The following is a 24,645-nucleotide window of genomic DNA, read 5'->3' as shown; positions in this document are numbered from 1 at the left end:
GTTTCGTAGCAGATTGTGTGTACTAGATGGCACTGAAATTAAAAATACCATCTTGGAAGAGGCGCACCATTCCCTGTATACGGTATATACAGGAAGTACGAAAATGTACAATGATTTGTCGGAATCCTTCTGGTGGAGCAGTATGAAAAAAGAAATAGCCCGATGTGTAGAGCAATATTTGACCTGTTAGCGGATAAAGGCTAAGCACCAAAGGCCAGCAGGATCATTGCAACCACTTCATATCCTAGAATGGAAGTGGGAGCATATCTCCGTGGACTTTGTCATAGGATTGCCACCAGCACAGCATGAGCAAAATGTCATATGGGTAGTCATGGATCGTTTGACGAAGACTGCCCATTTTCTTCCCATTAGAGTTAACTACTCCATGGGTAGATTGGTAGAGTTATATATCCAGGAAATAGTTATACTGCATGGCGTGCCAGTATCCATCATTTTTGATGGGGACCCACGATTCACGTCTCAATTCTAGAAGAGCTTACAAAGAGCTTTGGGTTCCCAGTTGGCTTTTAGCATGACCTTTCATCCTCAGATCGATGGACGGACAGAGAGGACTATACAAATACTGGAAGATAAACTGCGGACTTGTGTGTTGGATTTTGGGGGTAGCTAGATTCAATATCTACCACTGGTAGAGTTTGCTTATAACAATAGTTACCAAGCCAGTATTGGGATGGCCCCGTATAAAGCATTGTATGGTCAGAGGTGTCAATCTCCATTATATTGGGATGAAATTGGTGAAAAACATATTTTGGGACTAGATATTGTATAGAGGACTTCTGATAAAATCAAGCATATCCAGGAAAAAATTAAAACAGCTCAGAGTCGCAGAAAAGCTACGCAGACACTCATCGAAGGAAGCTGGAATTTGGTGTAGGAGATCAAGTATTTTTGAAAATTGCACCAATAAAAGGTGTGATTAGATTTGGAAAGAAAGGTAAGCTAAGTCGTAGGTATATTGGGACATTTGAGGTATTGGAAAGGATTGGTCCAGTTGTCTACAGGTTAGCGTTACCCCTAGCGTTATCCAATATACATGACATATTTCATATGCCTATGTTGAAGAAATATGTTCCATATCCATCACATATAATAAGTTATGAGGTACTAGAGATTGAAGATACACTATTATATGAAGAAGTGCCAGTTCAGATTCTAGATCATAAAGAAAAAGAACTATGCACTAAGAAAATCCCACTAGTAAAAGTACACTGAAGGAACCATGTAGTTGAGGAAGTTTCATGGGAGTTAGAGGAGGAAATGCGTCAGAAGTACCTATATCTATTTGATGGGGCCCAGCACTAGCCAAAAAAGGTAATAGTTCAGGTAAGTATTTGTTGTATGTAAGTAGGTTTTGTGCAGGTTAAGTGAGTTCAGGCGTATTTAATTGTAGATTTACATGTAATAGTTTGAGTTTTGAGTGGTTTTGGGAGAGTTTTGTTTTAGTTATTATAATCTTCCAAAACCGTAAATATAACCATGGTATTCCTCCACCGTAAGTGAGGGTAATTAATAAAATTTCAGCGATTTTCCCCAAATGTTAGTATAAGTGTTAAATGGAAAATTTCGAGAACAAAATTTTTATAAGGAGCAGAGAATGTAGAGACCCGAAAAATGATAATAATAATAATAATAATAATAATAATAATAATAATAATAATAATAATAATAATAATAATAAGAAATAAAAAGGAGAAATTAGTTTGGGGCAAGGCCAAACCATAGACAGTTTCGGTGAAGCTCAGATACCATCGACGATATTGAGTTACAGCGACCGAGTAAGGGTAAAACAGTAGAAATGGTTTGGTTAAAAAGGTCAAACCATCAACGGTTTCCCCTACACCAGCATGCCTATATAAAGGGGTTGAGTTCATTTTGTTTGTTAAAAATCAATTTTGTTAGGAGGTCCAGACAGGCGAGTGGAGCGAGCTTCGAGGTAGAGGAGGTGTTGGTATAGTCCTAGATTCATGGTAAGTGTTGAGCTAGGAGATGTGTTTTGTATAATCCTTATGACGATTTTTGGTTTTTGGGGATGCATGTAGTGATCCAAAAAAATAAAATAAAATAAAATAAAAATTTAAAGTTAAAATTAAAAATTAAAAATTAAAAAAATAATAATAAATTAATTAAATAATTATTATTATTAACTAAATTATATAATATAATATAATATCTTATATTATAATATAGGATAAGTATACAAGTCTTACTAGAGCGGATTTGTCGTACAAGTAATGTAGGCATATCTCCTGGGGTAAGGCCAATTTTCACTCTTACCTCAGTTTTTCTTAAACCATAATCCCAATTAACAAACGAAAATTGTCAGGAGACTCGTGGGGAGATTCTCTACAATCTAGTCGGAGCAGGTTTTCGAATTGGAGCTCCAAGGCACCAACCTTAAATTGGGGGTAAGTTTAATAGTTTAGGCTTTATTAGGCTATTTAGGGTATTCAGAACCTAAGAAAATTTTAGGGAAAGTTACTCTAGGAATTGTGATGAAAAATGTGGTTAAGTTTGAATTTTAAGGTTTTAGGGGTTTTTGAACGCCTAGGGCGTAGGTTGGGGTGTTATCGGGCTTTTCAAGAATTAAGTAAGGGGATTAAGTTAATTTAGGAATTTTATTTAATTTGAATCGATTAAATTAATATATATATATATATATATATATATTTAAGAATTTGAAGGTTATTTCAAAAACCAACCGTTCGAAATGGATTTTACAAACCTAAGATATATGGTATAGTATTTTGAATAGAAACGAACGGTGGAAAGTTTGGTTGTTTATATGGTTATGTTTAAATGTTAAAATCGTGTGGCCGATGACTATATGGTAGGATTTATTGTTTAATTGGATTTGAGATTGTTTGCAAAATACTAGAACTATTTGTGAAATACTGGCATTGTTGCGAAAAATACTGGAATTGCTTGTGAATAATGTAGGAATTTGGTATGACGACCGAGGGCCAAGTTTTAATTGACGGCTATACGCCGAGTTGTATTTTGTGACCGGGGGCCAGGTTTTTGGAATAACAAGAAATATATGTGAAATGATGTTTTCAATGGTATTTTCTATTATCTAAATTGCATGATATGCTTTAGGAACCCTGAGGACCAATGTATTGTGAGTACGGTACCGTTATTAGGGATTTGTTATGTGGCTGTGTGTGCCCACACTTATGCTGAGAGGTGTAGGGCATCCTTATTTGATTTTCCTACATGAGGTGAATGTACCCTCCTGGGTGAGGGCAATCGGACCAGCAATTGGAGCTGCATATACCCGCAGAGTATGTTAGCGGAGAGTACAGATAACTATTGTCTGGGTGGATCCCCTATGACATTAGTCCAGCCTTCGGGCCACACAACACGTGCCATGAGGAAAGTAAATGGCGTGTTTGTTACAGGGAGTGTCTTATATGCAAATCTGTTAATTTATGTGAATACAAATAATTAATAAGATAATTTCGAGGGCTTACTAAGAAAGGCAAGTGCCCTAGTAGCAGTAATGATATTAAAGCAGAGGGAAGCTACTTGTATGGGCGGGTAATCTTTCCCATCCTCGGCTAATTGTGTGTGTGAGTGTAAAATAAGAATGTTTTCATAAACGTGTTTAACTACTTAGTGAAGTAGTTATTTTCTGTACACTAAATGCATGTTGACCACACACTGACATTAACTTAGTCATTCCCTTACCCTTACTAAGTTGTGTCTCACCCCTACTTTACAAACTGTCTTTTCAAGAAATCCTAAAAATCAGAAGCCGGGCTAGTGGTGTAAATTTTATGTAGGTAGTGTGTAGATAGAGATTTTATTTTTGTTTAGTTTTATGGGATGTAATTATGTGAAAACGGATATATTTGTGTATAAAGATAGTTAGAACTCTGGTAATGTAATTTGAGGATTTTGTATTTATTTTTTCTGCATATATGTGTTTTATATATGATGAACAAGGTATTAGGTACATGGACGTCACTAAAGTAGCACTCCGGGCCCATGTGGCAAGTCGAGGTCGTTACAATGCACAGGTATATTTATGGAAATGGTATAACTATGGTATTGTATATAAGGTTCAGGTATATTATGTTTTCCGCTACATAAATAGTATGTATTTATGGACAGGCATCCCCGATACCCACTTTGGGTCCGAGATGACATTGTGGATATTATTATTGGTATCAGAGTAATTTAATATTTTTAGCAATATGAAAAAAAAAATGTAGCAGAAATTTTGGGTCGCTATAGTGTGTGATTGTGATTCGTGCTTACTTGATCCATATATTCATCATTGATTGTTTTGCATCAATTGTTCTGGATTGGTTTGAGTTGTGCGTGATTCCACTACATGTTCAACTTTAACAATTGGTGTCATAACTCCGATTGTCACAACAATTGATATGACAGTTGTTGGTTCGCAATGGCTGAGATCTCTTGGGCAAGGTTTGAGGTTGGTAAGTTCGATGGAACAGGAAATTTTGGGCTTTAGTAGAGGAGGGTGAAAGACGTGTTGGTGCAACAAGGTATGGTGAAGGCACTTTATGGAAAGAAGCCGAGTGACATGGATGACGCAAGTTGGAAGGACTTGAAAGCCAAAGTTGTGGCTACTATCATATTGTGTTTGGCCGATGATGTGATGTTTCACGTCATGGACGAGGAATCATTAGCATAAGTTTGGCTAAAACTGGAGATCTGGTATATGTCCAGTCTTTATCAAACAAGTTGTATCTTAAGCAACAACTTTACGGGCTTAAGATGGTAGAGGTTTTGGATCTGAATCAATGCATCAACGGATTCAATAAGATCATTAGCAATTTGAAATGAGTTGATGTGAAATTTGAGGATGAAGACATAGTGTTGATGCTGTTGAATTCCCTACCGAGGTTGCTTACGTACGAGAATCTAGTTACGACGTTAATGTGGGGGAAAGAAACCCTGGAGTTGGATGACATCATGAGTGCATTGCTGGGGTCCTATCAAAGGAAGAAAATATTAGAAAATTCATTAAAATTTTAAGATTTTAAGATTCAAGGAAATAAAAAAAGTAAATAAGAAAATTCATAAAATTAAATAATAAAAAATTAGATAAAATTTAAGAAACAAATTAAAAATGATAAAATTAACTAGAAATTAAAAAAATGCAAAAAAAAATAACAAATAGGAAATTCAGAGCAAATACAAATATATATATATATAAATTGAAACCATAAATAATTTGAGAAAATTATAAAAATCCCTTAAAAATCATAAAAGTTGCAGAAAAATACCAAAAATGGAGAAAATGGAGAAAAATTTTCATGACATTTTTTGACTATTGTTGAGCATTTTTTTAGTGCATTTTGATCTTTGTTGGTTTACATGATCTAGTATCTTTACTTTATGCTTGACTACATGTGTGTCTTCGTTGTGTGTGTGTGTTCCCCTTTGGTGAGACATGATCTATTCGGGGTATTTGGACCTCACTTTATAGTCCAAAGGATAGTAGATCTAACAAATCACTAAATTTGCTCGATGATTATATTAGACCTTATGATTGTGTGCATGCTCTTTACTTTTTACAATTGTTTTGCTTGCTTGTGTTTGTGTGATTGACTTCTTGTTTTGTGAATCTACTTGCTACTTTACTCTATCTTTCCACTTTGTTTTGGTGTATATTTATTGCATATTGTTTGCATGTTTACATTCTTCGTGCATGTGCATATGTTATGTATCTCCCATTACTTGTTTTACATATTGTTCATAACACCAATTCATAATAAACATTTATTTGACCTTGGGGATTATATATGCCTTCACATGCCTTTGAGGAAGTAGAGGCGAGGGAGGCTTTTGTTTCCTACAAGGCCACCCAATCTTTAAAAGTAAGGTAAATAAGTAGTAAAATTGAGAAAACACAAGAAAGAAGTTAATCCTTTTATGAATCTTTGGGGGTTGTGTCTTCACGTACTTTTAAGGATGTTGAGGTGATGGAGATTTTTGTCTTGTGCAAGGGCTCCCAATGGTTAATGGATAGGTAATTAAAAAAAAGAAAGAACCTGAAAAATTTTGATCAGTTGAATTCGAAGGTAGTTATAGGCTAATAAAGTATAAAATAGGTGTGTAAAGGGTGCTAATACCTTCTTCTCGTATAATTATATTCTAGAACCTGAATTTGGTGATGCAAACCATGACTACTAGTTTCCTTGACCTTATGTTTGACTTAGACACCAACTAATTGGTAGTAATTACGTGATCTAACCATACTTATGTGAATAAATGGTTAGTCATAAGTCCCGATATTGTATTAACCCCATTTCTCATTGTCACCTTTGTCTCCCTCGCACACTAACCCATGCTTTATATTTCTCATTTCAAGATTGACATCCTTCCGTTTTGTGGTCCTATCTAGGATGTAGCAACAATAAGAGACTAATGTTTTTTTGGAAATTATAGGATGCTTCTCTAAGCTTTACAACTTCACTTCACATTGCATCTCCTTAAATGGTTTCCTAATGATCTTTCTTTGCTTACTTTCATGCTTGGTATCTCCTCCACGTATAGCCACAAGCCATAGGTCATTCCGCATTGTCCACCAGTCCTAGTGTCTTTCTTCTACTGTAATGGTTCTTATTGCCAACTCAACATTATAAATAAAGTCTATTGTTGCTAACTGTAGTTTACTAACTACATGTCCCCTACTTGTTGATTCTTTCAAACAAAATATAGAAGTCACCCTTGAAACATTTCCCGTGTGAATATAAGTGAAATAGAAAGACATGATATACATTTTTATAAGATTATTAGTATCATTTTCTTAAAAAGTATAAAATCATTCTCCTATTGCTACAAATATGGTTTAGGTCCTAATTTTTTCAACAACTACCTTTGAGACTTGTAGTAGATTGCCCCTTACAATGAAGTGAACCCATGTACTAAATGGAAGCTGACTGACTTGACTATTAGTCATCATCAAGTTCACACTTAGCAAGATCCTATCCATGTGTAATGGGTGCACCAAATGACCACATATAAGTTTGAGGAGACAAGAAAAGCAAGACATACTTAAATTTGTATCTTATCAAAGCATTTGACATATGCCTACACAAAATTGCTTTACACTTTTATGTGTTTTTGGCTCAACAATAAATATCCATGTTTAGTGAAGGCTTTTTATCCATATTTATTATCGATTTCATATGATCAAACCATTTTGTAGTAGACAATGACATTCCTTGCCTTAATATTTTAGCTGAGAATGATTACTTTGGTTATCTTAATTCAAATGTTATAACTCACACTACTTTTTTGGTTTGCAATAAAAAAAAAAAAAAAAAGGGTAGTCATTTTAAATTGTGAATTTTATGTCCTCATTCATAGTATTGATTATGCAAGTTTGTATTTTGCACTATCTCCAAGAGATGATGTATGTTTGCTACCCTCTTACAAGGTGGATAATAGAGGAACAAACTTCATATTGGCAGTCCTGCTTTGTGGCGACTTATATTGCACCTTATACAATCTCCCCCATGGTCATATGTCTTCTACTAACAAATTGTTATGGCTACTTCTAATATGGGCATGCTTTTATGTAGTAACCCGACCCAAAATAAATAAATAAAATAATAATAATAAATAAATAAACAAATAAATAAAAAGATATTTTGGAGGAAATATTTTAGAGAAGATATTTTGAAAGGAGATATTTTGAGATATTTATTTTGATTACTTAAAGGCTAAGTTAGGTTTTCTTTTATAAACTCTCATTCTCTCTCTCTCTCCCTCTCTCTCTCTCTCTAGAACTCGAACCAACCCTCTCTTTCTCTAGGATTTCGCGTCGTTCGTTGCTGGAATCCACGATTTGTCGTTACTATATGGATCAAGAGGAGAATCTCTACGTTTATTGTAGAATGGATCTTTGTTTGTGGAATTTCGAGATTTTCCCTAAAATTGAGGTAAGGGTCTGAATTCGATTTCGATTCAGTAGATCGGTAGTATAGGAAATTATATTGAAGTATTGTTCTTCGATTTTTAGGTTTTGGGGGCCCCGAGTCGTTGTTTTGGATTGATTCGTTCGTGTTTCGGTTTCAGGTTTGAGGTAAGGGGATTTGTTTACATCAGTTTATTTTGAAAAGTAAACCAGTAAAACTGCAGTCTCTACTATTATGTACATTATGACTGTTCGTTTGCAAAATTCTATTGGGTAAAAGTGTTAGTTTAATTATTTTTACGGTTTTGGTAAATTTAGGGATTTTTGCATATGATCTCCAAACGTTTTAAAAACTTACCTAGTTGCTTTAAACTACTAGTAGGAGATGCTAAAACCCTCATTTTTCATTTAAATGTCTTTTTGAATCGATTACTCCTTAAAGCGGTTTTTGACGAAACGAACGTGATATTTGTTGTTAAATGGACTTATAATGCATTGGTATATATAGTTATGTACTATAGGAACTAAGGTTCCATTATACTATCTGAAACTGTGGAAAATAGGTGTCGATTAAATATCGAGCTTTATATGTGAAAAAGGGTGAACCGAGAGTACGTGTCGGTTGATACCTCAGCTTGAAAGAAAGAAAGAATACTTATTTAGTTCATTAATGAGATTGTGAAAATACTAGAAATGCACATATTATTATGTTTTCATTGTAAATTGTATATATGATAAATAGGACCACAACTTATTACTAAAGGAGTTGAAAGATACTTCAGATTAAAGGAGTTGAAAGATACTCCAGTTTCTAAAGGCGCGGTTCCATTGCTACTAAAGTACAATATAACCACACATGTGAATCAGTGTGGGTACAGAGATAGTCGGCTTATAGGAGTATTGAGACCATTGGTGAAATAATGAACTAGGTGGGGCAGTCGAACTATATAATAGATGCTTGACAGTGCCTGCACGAACAGGGCATGTCAGAGTTATCAATGCACAACCCATGCCACGGGGTAAATAGGCATATTATGATATTTCAAAGCTGATTGTTGTTCTAAATATTCATGTACGTGATTTAAAAACTAAAATGGGCAAGGTCATAGGGTTGAGTATCGTGTGGAGGGATTGTGCAGTATATGGGCCTGTACCCTACCCTAACCTCAGGAACTCTCGCTTGTAACGATGCTGAATTATATTTGTATATCTCCTATGGTACAGTAATATGAATGTGGAATTGTGCAATTGTTTTTAACTGGAATAAACTCATGTAATCATGTGCTGTTGTAATATTTTCCACCTTACTGAGAAGTGTCTCACCCCAATCTTACAACATTTGTTTCAGGTCCTTCAGGGCATTGATCCTAGTCTTCTAGTGAGACTTTGGAGTTTAGAATCTGATTGATAGGAGTAAGTTTTTGTACTAGTACTGGGTTGTTAGCCTGGTTAGTTTCTTTTGGAGATGTAATACAATTTATGTTTTAAGTATGGATCATATGTATTAAAGATACAGTTAGAACTCTAGTATATGTCTAATAGAATTCTTGTGGATGTTTATGTTTTTCCACAACATTTGGATTACAGTTATGCATGAGATACACTCATGTGTCCCTGTTAAGGGCGAGTTGTTTATGTATGTTTATCAAGTACAGGTATTCTATATGTGTGGTAGCAATCTGGGTTCATATAAAGGGCCGGAGCATTACATTTTAATTTATAGTTGTTGCCCCTCCAAAGAAGCTAATTGCATTTTTAAGGCTATTATGTAGCTCAATTCTTTGCAACATTCACATGCATGTCCATGTATAATGCCAACATTGGAGCAATGATTCAAAACATTTTCTAATCCTAAACGACCTCAAATTAGCTTTGGAATTCATATCTTTTATATATAGGACATCATTCTCACACTTGCAAGTTTCACCCCCTTGGTGTTAAATATACTGAAGACACAAATGCATGTGCCACACGTGCTACCTGTTGTCCTTCCTTACTTCCTGCTTTACCCATCCCCTTTTCTTTTATTTCTTCCCATATCACTCCTATGATGACCCCTTCTGTGATGAATAGTAGGACTAACTAAACTTGGTCCCTTCTTAGTGGAGAATTCTTCCACTTCTTGGCCGCTAGGTCCCTCTCAAAGAGAAAGTTGCCCTTGCCAACCCTTCTTTACGTTCTCGTAAAATTAATCCCTTTTTTGAGTAAGGGAAAGGTCTCTAATGTTGTTGGTTTAGCACCTCGGCATATTGGTTGCACCATGATAACTTGTATGCAAGCCATTAAATGATATTTTTTGTGGTGTTGATAGGGCCACTATGGTTGACCGCTTCGAATTTAAGGACTTTTTTTTGTCAATGCATCTCCACAAGGATCGTTTTCTTATTTATCATTTGTTTTAAGCGATAAGTAGTTAGTATTAGATAATAAATTAGATGACCATGCAAAGAACCAAAAAAGATTTCTCACAACCTAATAAAGTCATCTTCAACCTTATAGGTATACAAATAAATCAATTTAAATGCGTTTATGAGTTGCTTGATTGCTATATTCTCAATAAAGTTGAGAAAAGTAGATTTAAACGTTTTTATAGAAAAGAGAAATGTGAGGTTTTGTTAATTCGATGGATTAGTTGGATACTGCAATGACTTCATATGCTATTGCAACAACAAAATCATTTAAAATAATCCTATAAATAAATAATAAAAATCACTTACATACAATACCACATTTACTAAACATAAGTTATTCAATATTTAAAATATTTTTACTAAATTTAGGGATGATAGGTCTTTTTCAAAAAAAAAAAGAAAGCACAAAAAAATTATAGGGTGGGTAAATAGAAGACCTTAGAAGGGGCTCCAAATCCAACAAAACCCTAGATCCGTTCCCAATCGACGGACCCCGGTTGGTCAAGCACTACTCAACAAACCCAGTTGAGTCGTGGAAAACCCTAACCAAACGGACCCAATCTTGGGTTAGTTCGGTATGACCTTGTCCCTATCGTCGACCCACCCAACTCGCACCACCCAATTCGGGGTACTTTCTCGGGTTCAGATCTTCTCCCGATAGAGCTCGAACAAACCCTACCGGACCCTCCGACCGGACTCTGCGAAGATCCACGAAGACAGAGGAGCATCTGCGGCAAAATTTCTGTAAGACCCATTTCTAATTGTCTTTGCTTGTCGCTGTTATCTCCATTTTAGACCTTTCCCCTTGCTGGGGTTATATGTAAAAGTATATTTTTGTTTTGACTTTTTTCTATTTTCCCCTCGTCGTGGTGATGTCCATGCAGTCCTCATATTCTCGGGGAAGTTTGTGATTTGTTCTTTTTCTTTTACGATGGTTGTAGTTTCGATCTTGGTAATTGACTTTGGTTCATAAAATTGAATAGACGCATGCGTTGAGGCTTTGATGCGTTTTCTGACGTGGGTCAAATTGACTTGTGGGCGCCATGATCGTTTCTGATCGATCATGAGCCTGCACAATGGACATGGGGTAATTGGGTTGATCAAGATTGGTTTATTAATCGTTTATAGACCTTCAATTTTGCGCTCTATTTCTATGCATCGGAACTGAATGTGTTAAAGTTGTATCCCGCTGCGCTTAATATTGGATACGGGCTAAGACACTGGGCCAACGATATTAGCTCTTGAGACTAAATCACGAAGGTGATGAAAACTTTAGTGCCCCTCCAAGCCCCTACGAAGTGAAGTATAAACTATCATTGTCTCTGGACTGCCCATACTATGAGCATCTATCTCCATGGTTTTTTTCCAGTCATGGCATGGAATTCTAGGTTGTCGTAAAAGGTTTTAGTTTAACCAGAGTCCAGAGTATACACAGTTAACCCAATTAAGCCATGAGGGTGTGCAGGGAGAAACTCTCATGAGTAACAAGTCCTGCCATAAGCTAGGAATGACTTTCTTGTATGTGGTTCATGAAACTTAATGATCACATGTGATATTGCTCAGATTGTATTGTATAAGGTGGTTGCAGTTGGAGATGAATTAGTTTGACTTGATAACTGAACAGTTGTCTGTGGTCTGTTCTGTTTTAAGCGTGTGAATTGGATTTGTAAGCTCATATGTCATAAACATATGAAAAGAACCTTAGATAAATGTTTAGATTCAGTGTGAAACTCTAGGTTGTATTTTAAAGGTTAATTATGAGTTGAATATGCACAGGTTGGCCTTGATCAAACTTTGATGCTTAATTAAGCCTGATATTCCTACAAACATAGGTGATTTCCATTTTGAAGTTTAATTGGATTTTTTTTAGTGCATGAAATTAAAAGATTATTTGGTTCAAATCACTACCAAATGTAATTCAATAGTTGGGCTTTCAGTTGGAGGAGGAATTATCTTCTCTTCTGATCTTCAATTCTACATACAAGAACCTAAATGTAATTAACTAGGCAGGAATATCCTTTCCTCCTAATATTTTTAATCATCTACAAGATGAGGAGCTATATATTAAAGTGAAATTAGAAATAGCCTGTGTTTGGATTCCTTCAATCTATGAAGGAAGTGTCATTTCACACTAAACTAAGGAATATTGGGATCTCCTCAATGGTCCCATCACTTTCATGCATGGACCCATGTTAGCATAGTACTTGACTTAGGGCCTTTGTAGACTACGAAACAAGTCTCATAGAAAGGGACGCAGAAGAAAGTTGAGAAGGTTGTTTGGTTGGTTGACTTGTTAGTGTTATTTCTCATTATGCTATGGTGGCAAAGTATGGTGCATTGAGTAAATCCTTTTACTTATTGAGGTACTTCTTTAAGTGGCTCCCCCAAGGTAATTTCTTCTTGGGATGAGAATGTGTCTATGATATTGGATGGGCAAATAGTGCCCTTTTCACATGAGGGGATCAGATTACTTTGGTGGCCTGCCTCTCTTTTACTTTATTGTATTAGTTGTCCTTGTTTATGATTCAAGAAACAATATCTCCAATACATAAATGGTTGCGAGTTTACATTCTCATCATCTTTGGTAAAGGCAACTCCAGTGTAGAGACATTCGTATTTCATAAACTTCTCTACTATTGTTCTTAGTAGATAACCTAGTAAATCTCAATGAGGGGTGGCCATGTTGGTTCAATTTTATATATCTAACTTGGATACCATGAGCTGGGCGTTGGAAAGTTTTAGAATAAGGAGGAAGATTTGCAGTCTGCCCAACATATAGGTGTAGAACTTTGAACCATATACATTACCCACAATGGAAGCACACATTTTAGTACTGAACATTCTTTAAAAAGGTGCATGGGTGAAGCTAGATAAGCAATATATTGATTATTCCTATGGAAGGGGCCTTAAATAGAGAATTTAATGAGGAATTATATAGGGTCTTAAAACCTCGGGGGGTGTAGAGGAAGAGATCATCTTGTAAGTTGGAATTGGATTTGAAAGCCTAAGAGCGAAGCATGGGCTGCGTTTGAGTAGTTTGTGCCATAACACCCAGTGCACAAGGCTCCCATGCCATGGAGGGTTTGGGGAGGACAAGATGTGTGTAGTCTTCTTACATTCATGCTTGTAGAGATGGTAGGTTTAGGTGCAACACTTGTGTCCTTGAGTCAAGGAAAATTATCAAAAGGCAACACCCAGTGCATAGGCTCCCATGCCGTTGGGGTCTGGGAAGTTTGGAGACCAAAACCATTTCTGTAGTGGGGGACTAGGGAGATGGCTGAGGCGGTTTCTTTAGAACTTTTGACTCATTTTAGCATAGGGCGTTGTTGCAAGTATGGACTTGAAGATGATTTGTAAGCCTAGGAGTGAGGTTGGAAGTTGCATTTAGTAAATTTGGCATCCAAAAATATTTCCTTCGGTGGACTAGGGAAATGGTTATGACAGTTTTTTGAGAATTTTTATCCTTTTAGCGTGAGGCATTGTTGGACTTCAATACAGTTGGTGCGATGCTAGAGTTGAAAGAATTGTTACTAACTCGAGGCTCTTAGAATTGTTTGTTGGATCTTTTCCTTAATTCCCCCCATGCGAGATACGAAATTGGAAATGGGTTTTTGAGAAGATTTTTTGTGGAGGCTTTTTATTTTTCAAAGCCATTCCCCCATGTTATATGCTTGTTTAGTCTTATAATGATTCTCTTTTTGATTTCTTTATTACTCATGTGAGTCTGAATTTGTGCAATTTGCAATTTATTTTACAAATATAAATCAAGGTGACATTGGTAATCTAACTCTTTTTTTTTAAGGGCTGGATTCTTTTTTTGGTTGAAGGAGGGGCAAAAAGGGTTTTATTTTGGGTGGTTCTTCTAGGAAATTTTAGATACTAAATTGGAAATGGGTTTTTGAGAAGATTTTTTGTGGAGGCTTTTTATTTTTCAAAGCCATTCCCCCATGTTATATGCTTGTTTAGTCTTATAATGATTCTCTTTTTGATTTCTTTATTACTCATGTGAGTCTGAATTTGTGCAATTTGCAATTTATTTTACAAATATAAATCAGGTGACATTGGTAATCTAACTCTTTTTTTTTAAGGGCTGGATTCTTTTTTTTGTTGAAGGAGGGGCAAAAAGGGTTTTATTTTGGGTGGTTCTTCTAGGAAATTTTAGATACTAAATTGGAAATGGGTTTTTGAGAAGATTTTTTGTGGAGGCTTTTTATTTTTCAAAGCCATTCCCCCATGTTATATGCTTGTTTAGTCTTATAATGATTCTCTTTTTGATTTCTTTATTACTCATGTGAGTCTGAATTTGTGCAATTTGCAATTTATTTTACAAATATAAATCAAGGTGACATTGGTAATCTAACTCTTTTTTTTTAAGGGCTGGATTCTTTTTTTTGTTGAAGGAGGGGCAAAAAGGGTTTTATTTTGGGTGGTTCTTCTAGGAAATTTTATTAGAATTTTTTTTTGTTTTTTTTTTTTTTTCATTTGACTCATTTTCCTTATGCTCTCCCTTCGTTCACCATTCTTCTTTTTTGGAAAACTATGATTTCATATTTTTTACTTGGATTGTAAATTGTAATCCTCAATGGCAAATAGGATTAGAGGAGCTAAACTAAGCACTTCTTCTTCGTTTGCCTCTTTTGTATGGTTTATGTTTCCTTTGTTTTTAATTTTTTTAGAGGATTTGTGAAGGAGAAGAAGGCTTTTTGGAAGTGTGCTATTTTGGTAGTTATTTGATGTGTGTTAGTTACCACATTAACTAAAATATTGAACTGTTAGGTTGTGGTCCAACAATGTACATCAAGCTTTAACACTCTTCAGCACGTGCAGCCAATTGCACGTAGAGAGATAAACAAACAATAAATAACGCTCATTATAGGGAATAAGATAATTTTTTACCATCACACTATAAATGTGGGCAACAAGACTAGAACCTAGGACCTCCTATCAATTGGAGCTCTGATAACAGTTGGATGATCACTTCACCAAAAAACTTAAGCTGTTAGTTTGCTGCCCAACAATGTATATCAAGTTTAGTTGGAACATTATGCTAGAATCTTGAAGTCATACATTATCACTCATGCTATTTGGTTTTGAGTTGGGTGGTCTTTCTTGATTTGTGTTGCCATTTTGCTAATGGATTTTTTTAGAGGAGTTCATCTGAGTGACTTGCAAAGAGATTGGATAACTTTGCTTCATTGATCTTTTGTGTTGCTTAGTTTTTTTTTTTAATTTTTTCGTGTATTTTTGTTTGTTTGGAGGAGGTCTTATCCCTCTCTTTGTGGACTCTCTCTTTCTTCTTTTAACAAATTTCTAGGTATATTGGAAAAAAAGGACCATGTCTAGCAAGTGAAAACAGCATGGAAGCTGGTGTAAGGAGAAGGTATGCCGAGTGATGTGGCTACCTTTGTTTGACTAGATATGAGCTTGACTGTTTGTTGAGAATTTGTGCCTTTTTTTAAAAAATGGTGCCTGTTTGAGCTATAAGCTCAAAGGTGATAGATATTTCTTTGGCTTGCAACTATGGCCAGGGCTTATTTTCCAATAGATGGGGTCTGTGATATGAGTCTTTCCTCCATTTAGCATAATTTAGGACAATATCCCTGAAATCTGGAGTGTTACCAAATTCCTTTTTACTGTTGCAGTCCAAGTTATTCTAGGTGTGCCCCTCCCCTCATATTGCCTCAACTAAATCACTTTTCTCGTTGTAGCTTATTGAATGATGTTATTGTCATGTATCTATCCTGAATATTTTTTTGAGACATGCTTTTAGATATCAAATGAATGAATAACTGTTAGTTCCATTAGTTGAGGAAGATGTATTCAATGGTATTAGCAGCAGCAATGTTATGCTACATTTCCAAAACTTGAAAAGTTGTTGAAGGCAAATGTAAAAAGAATGTTATTCAGTCGTTGCATTTTTTTTTTTTTTGAAGTAATGCTACTTAACGTATGCAGGTTTCTTCTCTTTCATATGTTTTTAAAGATTATGAATTACTTTGTTATTTTTTAAAAAATATTATTATGTTATTATTATTATTTTTTTAACGTGAGGAAAAATTTGTGGGTATCACTGCTGGTTTTTCTTTCTAACATGAGGAAAAATTTGTCTGTATGGCTGCTATGCCGCAGCTACCCAAGATGACACCCTGCCGATTATAAGTTTTTATGGCCCCTTGAAGAAAGATAAAAGGAAATATTTTTTATTGTATTAATGCCCAAAGGAAGGGACCTATTGTTGAACGCAATTCAAAATTTTGTGACCAGCAAATACATGTAGATCAAGGTTGTCAGAATTTTAGAATAGGGATCCTACATGGGATCATTGGGAGGGTCTGCAGTATCAGATTGTGGATTTGTAAGATTCTACTTACAATGTAAAATAAATTAAAAATTTATATATTTGGCACTTTATGACAACTCTTGATAAAATAATTCTAAGAACTTGGTAGTAAGCCTAAGAAATTAAAATAAATTTCAAGAATGTAGCTAGCTTGCTAGCTAGCACCTAGTAGGGTTTTCCTTCAACAATTTTGACCCTAAAAAGTCTGAATAGTCGAACTGCGAAGTGCTCTGCAAAGGACAGACTGTTGCTAGCTTATTTATTTAATAATTGTACTTAAAAGGAAAAGAAAAAAGAATTAAGAGAAAAAGGAAGAAGAAATTGCTAACCTTAGTTCAGTGAACTTATGTAAATTTCTCAGCTTCTGTTGTTTTGCCACCAGACCATAAGAAGAAGAAGGAGAAGGAAGAAGGAGAAGGAAGAGGAAGAAGGAAGAAAGAAAAGCTTTTTGTCGAAGGAAGAACTTTTTCTTAGTCATGAAGAAAAGAAGAGGAAAAAGAAAGCTATATGCTTTCTGCTTTGGGGAAAAATATAGGTCTCTGGCTTGTCAATAATAAGATAAAAAAAGAGGAAGAAAGTAAAAAAAAAAAAATACAAAGATAATGCATTACTGTTACCAGCCTACAATTTTAAGCTCTCATCTTGATTATGCAACTCCCTATTTGTTGAAGCTCTCTGCTGATCTCAAAGCTCTCAATTGGCCTCTACTGTTGTTGGAAGAAGGAATAGTCCGAGTGTACTGATAGACAACCTAGAATCTGCCTATCAAGAACTCTAAGCCCTTAGAGAGCTTTCAATATTGAAGGAATAGAGCTTTCAAGAGATGCTTAGTTGCTCTTTTGACTTGGATTGTACAAATCCTAGAACATGCTCATTACTTTGCCCTAATTTTGATGCATTTGAACCAACTGGACCAAATTTTGTGTCTATTGCAAAAGTAAAGGGTTTGGACCAATACAAGTATATATTGGGCCTTTTTCTTTCAAACCCTAAACAATGAAATTCCATATTCCATTGCACAAGTAGGATCGGTAGGATTGCAAGTAGGGTTGCGATTTTAAGATCCTAACGATCCAGATAGGGTCCTATTGGGATCCTACTTGATTAAGATTCTACTTAAGATCTAGTTGATTAGGCAAGTTTGGATCGTAGGTTCACACGATCTAGATCGGGATTTTGATAACCATGATGCAGACTTTTGCATAATTATGATGGAATTCTTGCACTTGAATATCTGACTTTTGAAACAAGTTGTTCATTAAATTTCATCGGGCAACTCACGAAGTTGTTGCTAGTTGGTCCAAATTTATCTAATTTCTCAAAATTTTGCCTTTCTAAGTGTGGTTGGGCCATTTGACATGTGGCTTCTGACCTTGTCATGCAACTACCATGCATGTTTTGTTTGGATGTAAAGATGTTGTTATGTTCTAGGCTGAAATTGCATATGGGATATCTCTTATTTGTTCTGGTTAATTAGATTTTTTCCTATTTCCTTTATACATAGCTTTATATATTCTCTATAGAAGCTTGAACAAAAGAGTCACCCTATTCTGCCTTCCTCATTTTGCAAGAGGATGGTCATTTGTGGGATTTTTTGTCAGAAACTCAATGTGAGACATTGTGTTGATTCTTTTCATGTCCAGTTGGAAGTGATACTTTGGAGTTTAGATTTTTTTGGGGATTTCTAATGCAAATATTGCTTTTCTCATTTGATCTGTGAGTCTGTGACCCTAATGTTAGTTTTTTTTCCCTTTGTTATTTACTGGAAAGCTATGTTTAGTTGTGGAAAACAATTTTTTTGGGGACTTTTGCAAATCTTCCTTTTCTCATTTAATCCATGACCCTAACTTTATTCTTTTTTCCCTTTGTTATTTACTAGAAAGCCACATTTAGTTGTGGAAAATAATTTTCATTTTTCATTTTAGTTTTCCAAAAAATTACAAAAAAGTTAGCTAATTTTTCATTTTTACTACATTTGTATGGAGTTGATGAACAACAATAAATAGTTTAGACACTATTTGCTCATGGAAATAATTTTATTTTTCATTTCAAAATTTTCAAATTATTACAGAAATGCCACCTTATTTTCCAATTTTCTAAATTTATGTAGAAAAGTTGGAAAACATCTTATCATTATTTTTCTAGTTTTCTAACTTGTACTTCACGTATGGAAGCATGAAATTCAGATATTGGACTTTAATTTGTGTGGATTATGTATAGAGCTTCTTCTAAATGCATGCAAATCCAAGTTCAAGCCCCAAAATCCATGATTCCAAATATTACCTTGTAAAAATTTTGGAAAATTTGAAAACAACTTGTCTATTTTGTGATTATTTTGAAATCTAGAAATAAAAAATGAAATATTGTTTTGCACATTTAAACGAACTTTTTATGTTCTACCTTTTAAATACAAATCTTGAAAAATTAAGAAATAAGCTAAAATTTTTATAATTCTTTGGAAAACTAAAAATTGGAAAACAGAAAATGTTTTCCTCAACAAAATGGGCCTTAAAGTCTCCTTTCCTTGGGCTGTGATCCTTGAAATTCAATATTAATGACTTTCACAAGCAAGGATCTAACAAGGCCTGTTGCCCGATATTTGTTTCCTTTGTTTTATTAGTGGAGAAGATTGCTTTGATTTTTTTTTATATAGTATTTTCACTTGGGTTCTTTGGAATAACTTGTTTGGGATTTTTAGTGAAAACTGCATGTGCCTTTCCTATTTGGGGAATTTTTGTTCTATCATGTTCAAGGGTTTTGGAAAGAGAGGAAGCCTTTTCACGTTGTACTGTTCTTGCTATTTTTTAAATGGAAAGAAGAAATTTTTTAATAGAAAAGAGAGAAAATTACAGTGTGTGGAGGATAAAAATCCTCAGAACTACAAAAAACGAAAACAATTACATGAGAGCCCCTTCCAAACCCACTAAATATCTAATGACAAAATCCCTTTAAAAAAAAAAAACCCAAACAAGAAGCCCAAAAAAATAAATCTATCTCAAGGATGTGAGTGATTTGTTTTGCCATTGAAAATCCTTGCATTCCTTTCAATCCACACGTTTCTTTCCCACATGGTCCATAACAGAACAAAAACCGAAGCTCTCCATAAGACCTTTTCCTTTTTTACTCTTCAAATAACTGTGTGTATCGCACTGACTAAAGGCATCAATGGTCCGTGGAAACACCAAATTTCCTTAAAAAAAAATTGAGAATAAGTAAGCCCAAACTGCTTAGTCCAATGAGAAATTCTAGTGATTGTGTTTGATTCAGCAACTTACCAGGGCTTATTCTTCATGATATTTTTGGGTTATACCGACTGTGTAGTCAACAAATTTTTATAATACTCGGTTTTACTCATGATATTTGTCATTCTTCAGATCGTATCGTATCTGATGTGCAGGCTTGTTTAACCTCAAGTCCACGCAATGGAAATGCCAAATGAATCAGTTATTAAGAAGCCAAAGAGGTTGACATCTGTCGTATGGAATCACTTCGAGAGGGTTAGAAAGGCTGATATTTGTTATGCCGTTTGTGTGCATTGTAATAAGAAGCTTAGTGGATCAAGTAACAGTGGAACAACACACCTGAGAAATCATTTAATGCGTTGTCTGAAAAGATCGAATTATGATGTGTCTCAACTGCTTGCAGCAAAGAGGAGGAGAAAAGAAAATACCAATACCCTTAGCATTGCAAATATCAGCTTTGACGAAGGGCAAAGAAAAGATGAAAATATTAACTCTTCTGCTCTTAAGTTTGAGCAAGAGCCGAAAAAAGATGAAACCATCAACCTGGGAAGTATTAAGTTTGACCAAGAGCAAAGTAGACAGGATCTTGTTCACATGATTATATTACATGGTTATCCCTTGGCCATGGTTGAACATATTGGATTCAAGGTCTTTGTTAAGAATCTTCAGCCATTGTTTGATTTCCTGCCAAATGGTGCCATTGAGCTTGATTGTATGGAAATTTATGAGAAACAGAAACAGAAATTGTATGAAATGATAAATAAATTGCATGGCAGAATTAATGTTGCTGTTGATGTGTGGACTTCACCTGAAAATTCTAGGTACTTGTGCTTGACAGTGCACTACATTGACAGGGATTGGAAACTGCATAAGAAGATACTGAATTTTGTTACGCTTGATCCTTCTCACACTGAAGAGACTCTTTCAGAAGTTGTTATTAAGTGTCTGATGGACTGGGATGTTGACTATAAACTATTTTCCTTGACATATGATGATTGTTTCACCAATGATGATATTGTCCCTGGAATAAAAGAGAGGATCTCTCAAAACAGGCGTCTTTTGAGTAATGGTAAATTATTTGATGTCCCTTGTGCTGCACGTGTTCTGAGGTTAATTGTTCAAGATGCCATTGAAGCACTAAGAGAGGTAGCCCACAAGATTCGAGAAAGTATAAGGTATGCCAAAAGCTCACATGGAACATTGGGAAAATTGAACGAGTTTGCTCAACAAGCTGGTATTGATTGTCAAAAGAGCTTATTTCTTGATTGCCCTGGTCGATGGAACTCAACCTATCTTATGCTTGAAACAGCCTTAGAATACAAGGATGCATTTTCTCTATTGAAAGAGCATGATTCTGCCTACACAACAGCTCTATCTGATAAAGAATGGGAATGGGCGAGTTCCATTACTGGTTACTTAAAACTTTTCGTTGAAATCACTAATGGCTTTGCAGGAAACAAATGCCCTACTGCAAATATATATTTTCCTGAGATTTGTGATGTTCATATTCAATTAAATGATTGGTGCAAGAGCCTTGATACTTTTATGAGTTCTATGGCATTGAAGATGAAAGAAAAATTCGATAAATATTGGAGCAAATGCAGTTTGGCTTTGGCAGTAGCAGCCATCTTAGATCCCCGATTCAAGATGAAGTTGGTAGAGTATTACTACACCCAGATTTATGGTAGTAGTGCTCCTGATAGAATCAAGGATGTTTTTGATCGTGTGAAGGAACTTTTCAAGGCATATACTGTCTGCCCAGCCTCGGTTTCAGTTGATCAAGGTTCGGCTTGGCCTGGCGGTGCCTTCCCCGGTAATAATAATGACACAAGGGATAGACTGAAAGGTTTTGACAAGTTCCTCCATGAGACCTCCCAAAGTCAAAGCATAATATCAGACTTGGACAAATATTTGGAGGAACCAATCTTTCCTCGTAACTTTGATTTCAACATATTAAATTGGTGGAAAGTCCACACGCCCAGGTACCCTGTCTTGTCTATGATGGCACATGATGTTCTTGGGATTCCCATGTCAACTGTTGCATTGGAGTCAGTCTTCAGTGCTGAAGGCAGAGTTCTTGATCATCATCGGAGTTCACTGAATCCAGATACTCGGCAGGCTTTGATATGTGCACATGATTGGTTGCGCGTGGATTTAGAGGGTATGTTTGTTTAAAATTTATAATTGAAAATTTTAGTGTTTTAAGTTCCCATCTGATTTGTAACTTATTCCTGATGATTTTCTCTCTCTATCTCACTCCCAAAATATCAGAGTCCAATCTGCCCTCCAGCCATTCTGCTATATCCCAGTTCAGTGGAACAAATTGATACGTTCACAGTATGTTTTTCTTCATTTACAATTTGAGGTTCCTAGAATGTCCAAACTATGCCTAATTTTCTTTTTTCAATTATGGTAATCTACTTACTTGTTTTCTTGGTTTTGTTATACAAGGTTGGTGGATTACTTGCAAAGCTGGAGTGGAATTGTTGAATAAACCGTTGTTTTAGTTTGCTTGTCCATATATTACACTCCGAGGAAGAGGCTAATTGCTTACAGTTTTTTTATGAAGAAGCTTAAATGTAAATTTTAGGATTGCTAATTGATCGTCATAAAGGACCCTCTGTTTTACCCTTTTGTTGATAGGCATCATTGATAATGTCATTTCGCATGCAAGCTTGGAACTTTTTTGGTAGTAATAGATGAGTGCTTTGGAAGTGGCTGCTTGGAAGAATTACTTCTATAACCACTGTTTGAATAACTCCTGACACTCTTCTAGTTTCTATGGGTTTTATACTATTCTCCTGTTTTGGTTGCTGAGAAAAATGATGATTGAGAGGAGGAAATATGTATTACTTCGTCTTGGGGCACAGAATAAATTTGGAAATTTATCGACCCATATGTTGTTTTGGCTTTGAGCAAAAGGTGACGAGTGCCCAACTGCTATCTTTTCTTCTCTGTTTTCCTTGGCAAAGCACATATGGTTGCTGAGAAATTGATTGAAGACAAGACTTCGAAATTTGCAATCGATTTCCCCCTTTCTTGAGAAAGGTGAGAATTGAAGCCTGAAAGCCTTGAATTCTTCATTTCTTTTCCTATATTTTCATGGCAACCAAACTTAAAATTAAGTAAAAATCTATTAATGGATCTCTCTCTCTCTCTCTCTCTCTCTTGTGTGGTGCAATTGGGTGTGGGCTGTTTTGCCTAGCTCGACTAAACTGGGCCCAAGAATTTGTGGGCTGGAGGAGAACCCATCTTAATAAAGAACGTGTGAATTCAAGAGCACGCAAGTGTGAGTTGAGTGAGACATGACACTTCAGTTTTGCCTCACAGTATCATATCAAGTTAAACCCAACAATACAGTTACTTATACACCATGCCTGCCCAATGAAACGAAATTCTGAATAGAGAGCCTAATGAAACAACTGAGAAATTCGACTTTATTCTATTTTTATGTATCAAACATTGTGATGAACAGTAAATAATTTATTTTAAAATTATGATATTCTTAATAGTTTTTATGCATTTATAATATAGAATTAAATTAAAAAAAATTAACTATTTAAAAATTTCACAGCATAAGAATGTCTACTTTTATTTTATTTCATAATAATACATGAAATTATTATATTCTTAAATAAAATTTATAATATTTTATATTTAAGAATAGACATTTGAGGGACTTAATCTAGGCTAAGGGAGGGCCATTCAAATCCAAATGAGGGGAGAGGAGACTAACCGAGGTGGGATTTGATTGATTATAAATTTTTTGACCAAAAAAAGCAGAGGTCTGTATGAACTTGACCTACTTTTCATTAACACATGCATGCAGCCTACCTACCCACCTTTTTCATTCTCTGTCCCCATTACCCCTTGTTAACTAAACAAATGAATTCAAGCCGTGACATTAGGCATATGCCCTTCAAAGGGCTTTGGCATCTCTTTTAATCTTTTCAAATACCACAAGTGTTTGTTTATTCTTTCAAGATTGATACTGTGTTTGGAGATGTTGGACCGTGCACCTTCAATTTCAATAATTCAACCAAACTTAATACATCTTTCATTCACGCTAAGGCTGCCCAGTGTTTGAATTCTTCTCAAATACAAACCCAGTTGCACTTCCATTAAGATTTTTTTTTCTTGATCTTTCTAATGAAAATTAGATCTGAGCTTTGGCATGCAGATTCCCTCTTCTCCTCGATTTGCATGAACAAACAGGAATGGTATGCTTAATTAGAAGTTAATTAAACTATTCTATTAGGAAGGATTCCCTAACTTGGATTAGTGTTGTTTGAGTTCACCGACACCCAAAATAAATAAGAGTAAGAACTATTGAAAACTAAGAATCGAGGCTCTCCAGTAACAAGTCAAATTTTTTTTACTTTTTTTTTTTGGGGGGGTGATTATGTTTAGCCTATTAAAAATTTGTATATTTTCAATTCTTCGCATTATAGCTATCTTGAAAAAAGTTCTAATGGATTCAAATAAGTTTTTTAAAGTTATAGCTGTCATCTATCTTACAAATAGAATTATGAGATAATAAAAACCTATTGTCGAATGCACACAAAAGATCAATTCTTTTACCATTCTTTTTATTCTCGATTTTTTAGTTGCTTATTTCTCAAATCTCTGTTGGCTTCTCACTTGTCTGTCTTCTAAAGTTCTCTCTCTCTCTTTTTTTTTCTTACTTATTTACAAAATTATTTTGATACAGATAATTTCTGTGAAAAATTACTTTAT

The 24,645-nt window shown here is 35.1% G+C and overlaps 1 protein-coding gene across 3 annotated transcripts; it reads left to right on the top strand.

Moving 5' to 3' along the window:
• The first annotated feature begins 10,784 nt into the window (after positions 1–10,784).
• LOC131157134 (zinc finger BED domain-containing protein RICESLEEPER 1-like) lies at positions 10,785–22,666 on the top strand. Of its 3 annotated transcripts, none has more exons than XM_058111056.1 (4): positions 10,785–11,070; positions 20,064–22,069; positions 22,180–22,245; positions 22,360–22,666. In XM_058111056.1, exons 2-3 carry the CDS (start codon positions 20,089–20,091, stop codon positions 22,233–22,235), a joined length of 2,037 nt encoding a protein of 678 aa, XP_057967039.1. In that variant the 5' UTR covers positions 10,785–11,070; positions 20,064–20,088; the 3' UTR covers positions 22,236–22,245; positions 22,360–22,666. The 3 variants fall into 3 exon arrangements, with proteins under 3 accessions (XP_057967039.1, XP_057967030.1, XP_057967047.1); XM_058111047.1 differs by having other exon boundaries at positions 20,041–22,069; XM_058111064.1 differs by having other exon boundaries at positions 10,807–11,070; positions 20,041–22,069; positions 22,180–22,666.
• The last annotated feature ends 1,979 nt before the right edge of the window (positions 22,667–24,645 follow it).

This window comes from Malania oleifera, chromosome 1 (assembly GCF_029873635.1).
Source record: "Malania oleifera isolate guangnan ecotype guangnan chromosome 1, ASM2987363v1, whole genome shotgun sequence".
NCBI classification, from domain to species: domain Eukaryota; kingdom Viridiplantae; phylum Streptophyta; class Magnoliopsida; order Santalales; family Ximeniaceae; genus Malania; species Malania oleifera.
Note: the sequence above shows the minus strand (reverse complement) of the source record. Positions and strands in the feature narration are given on the sequence as shown.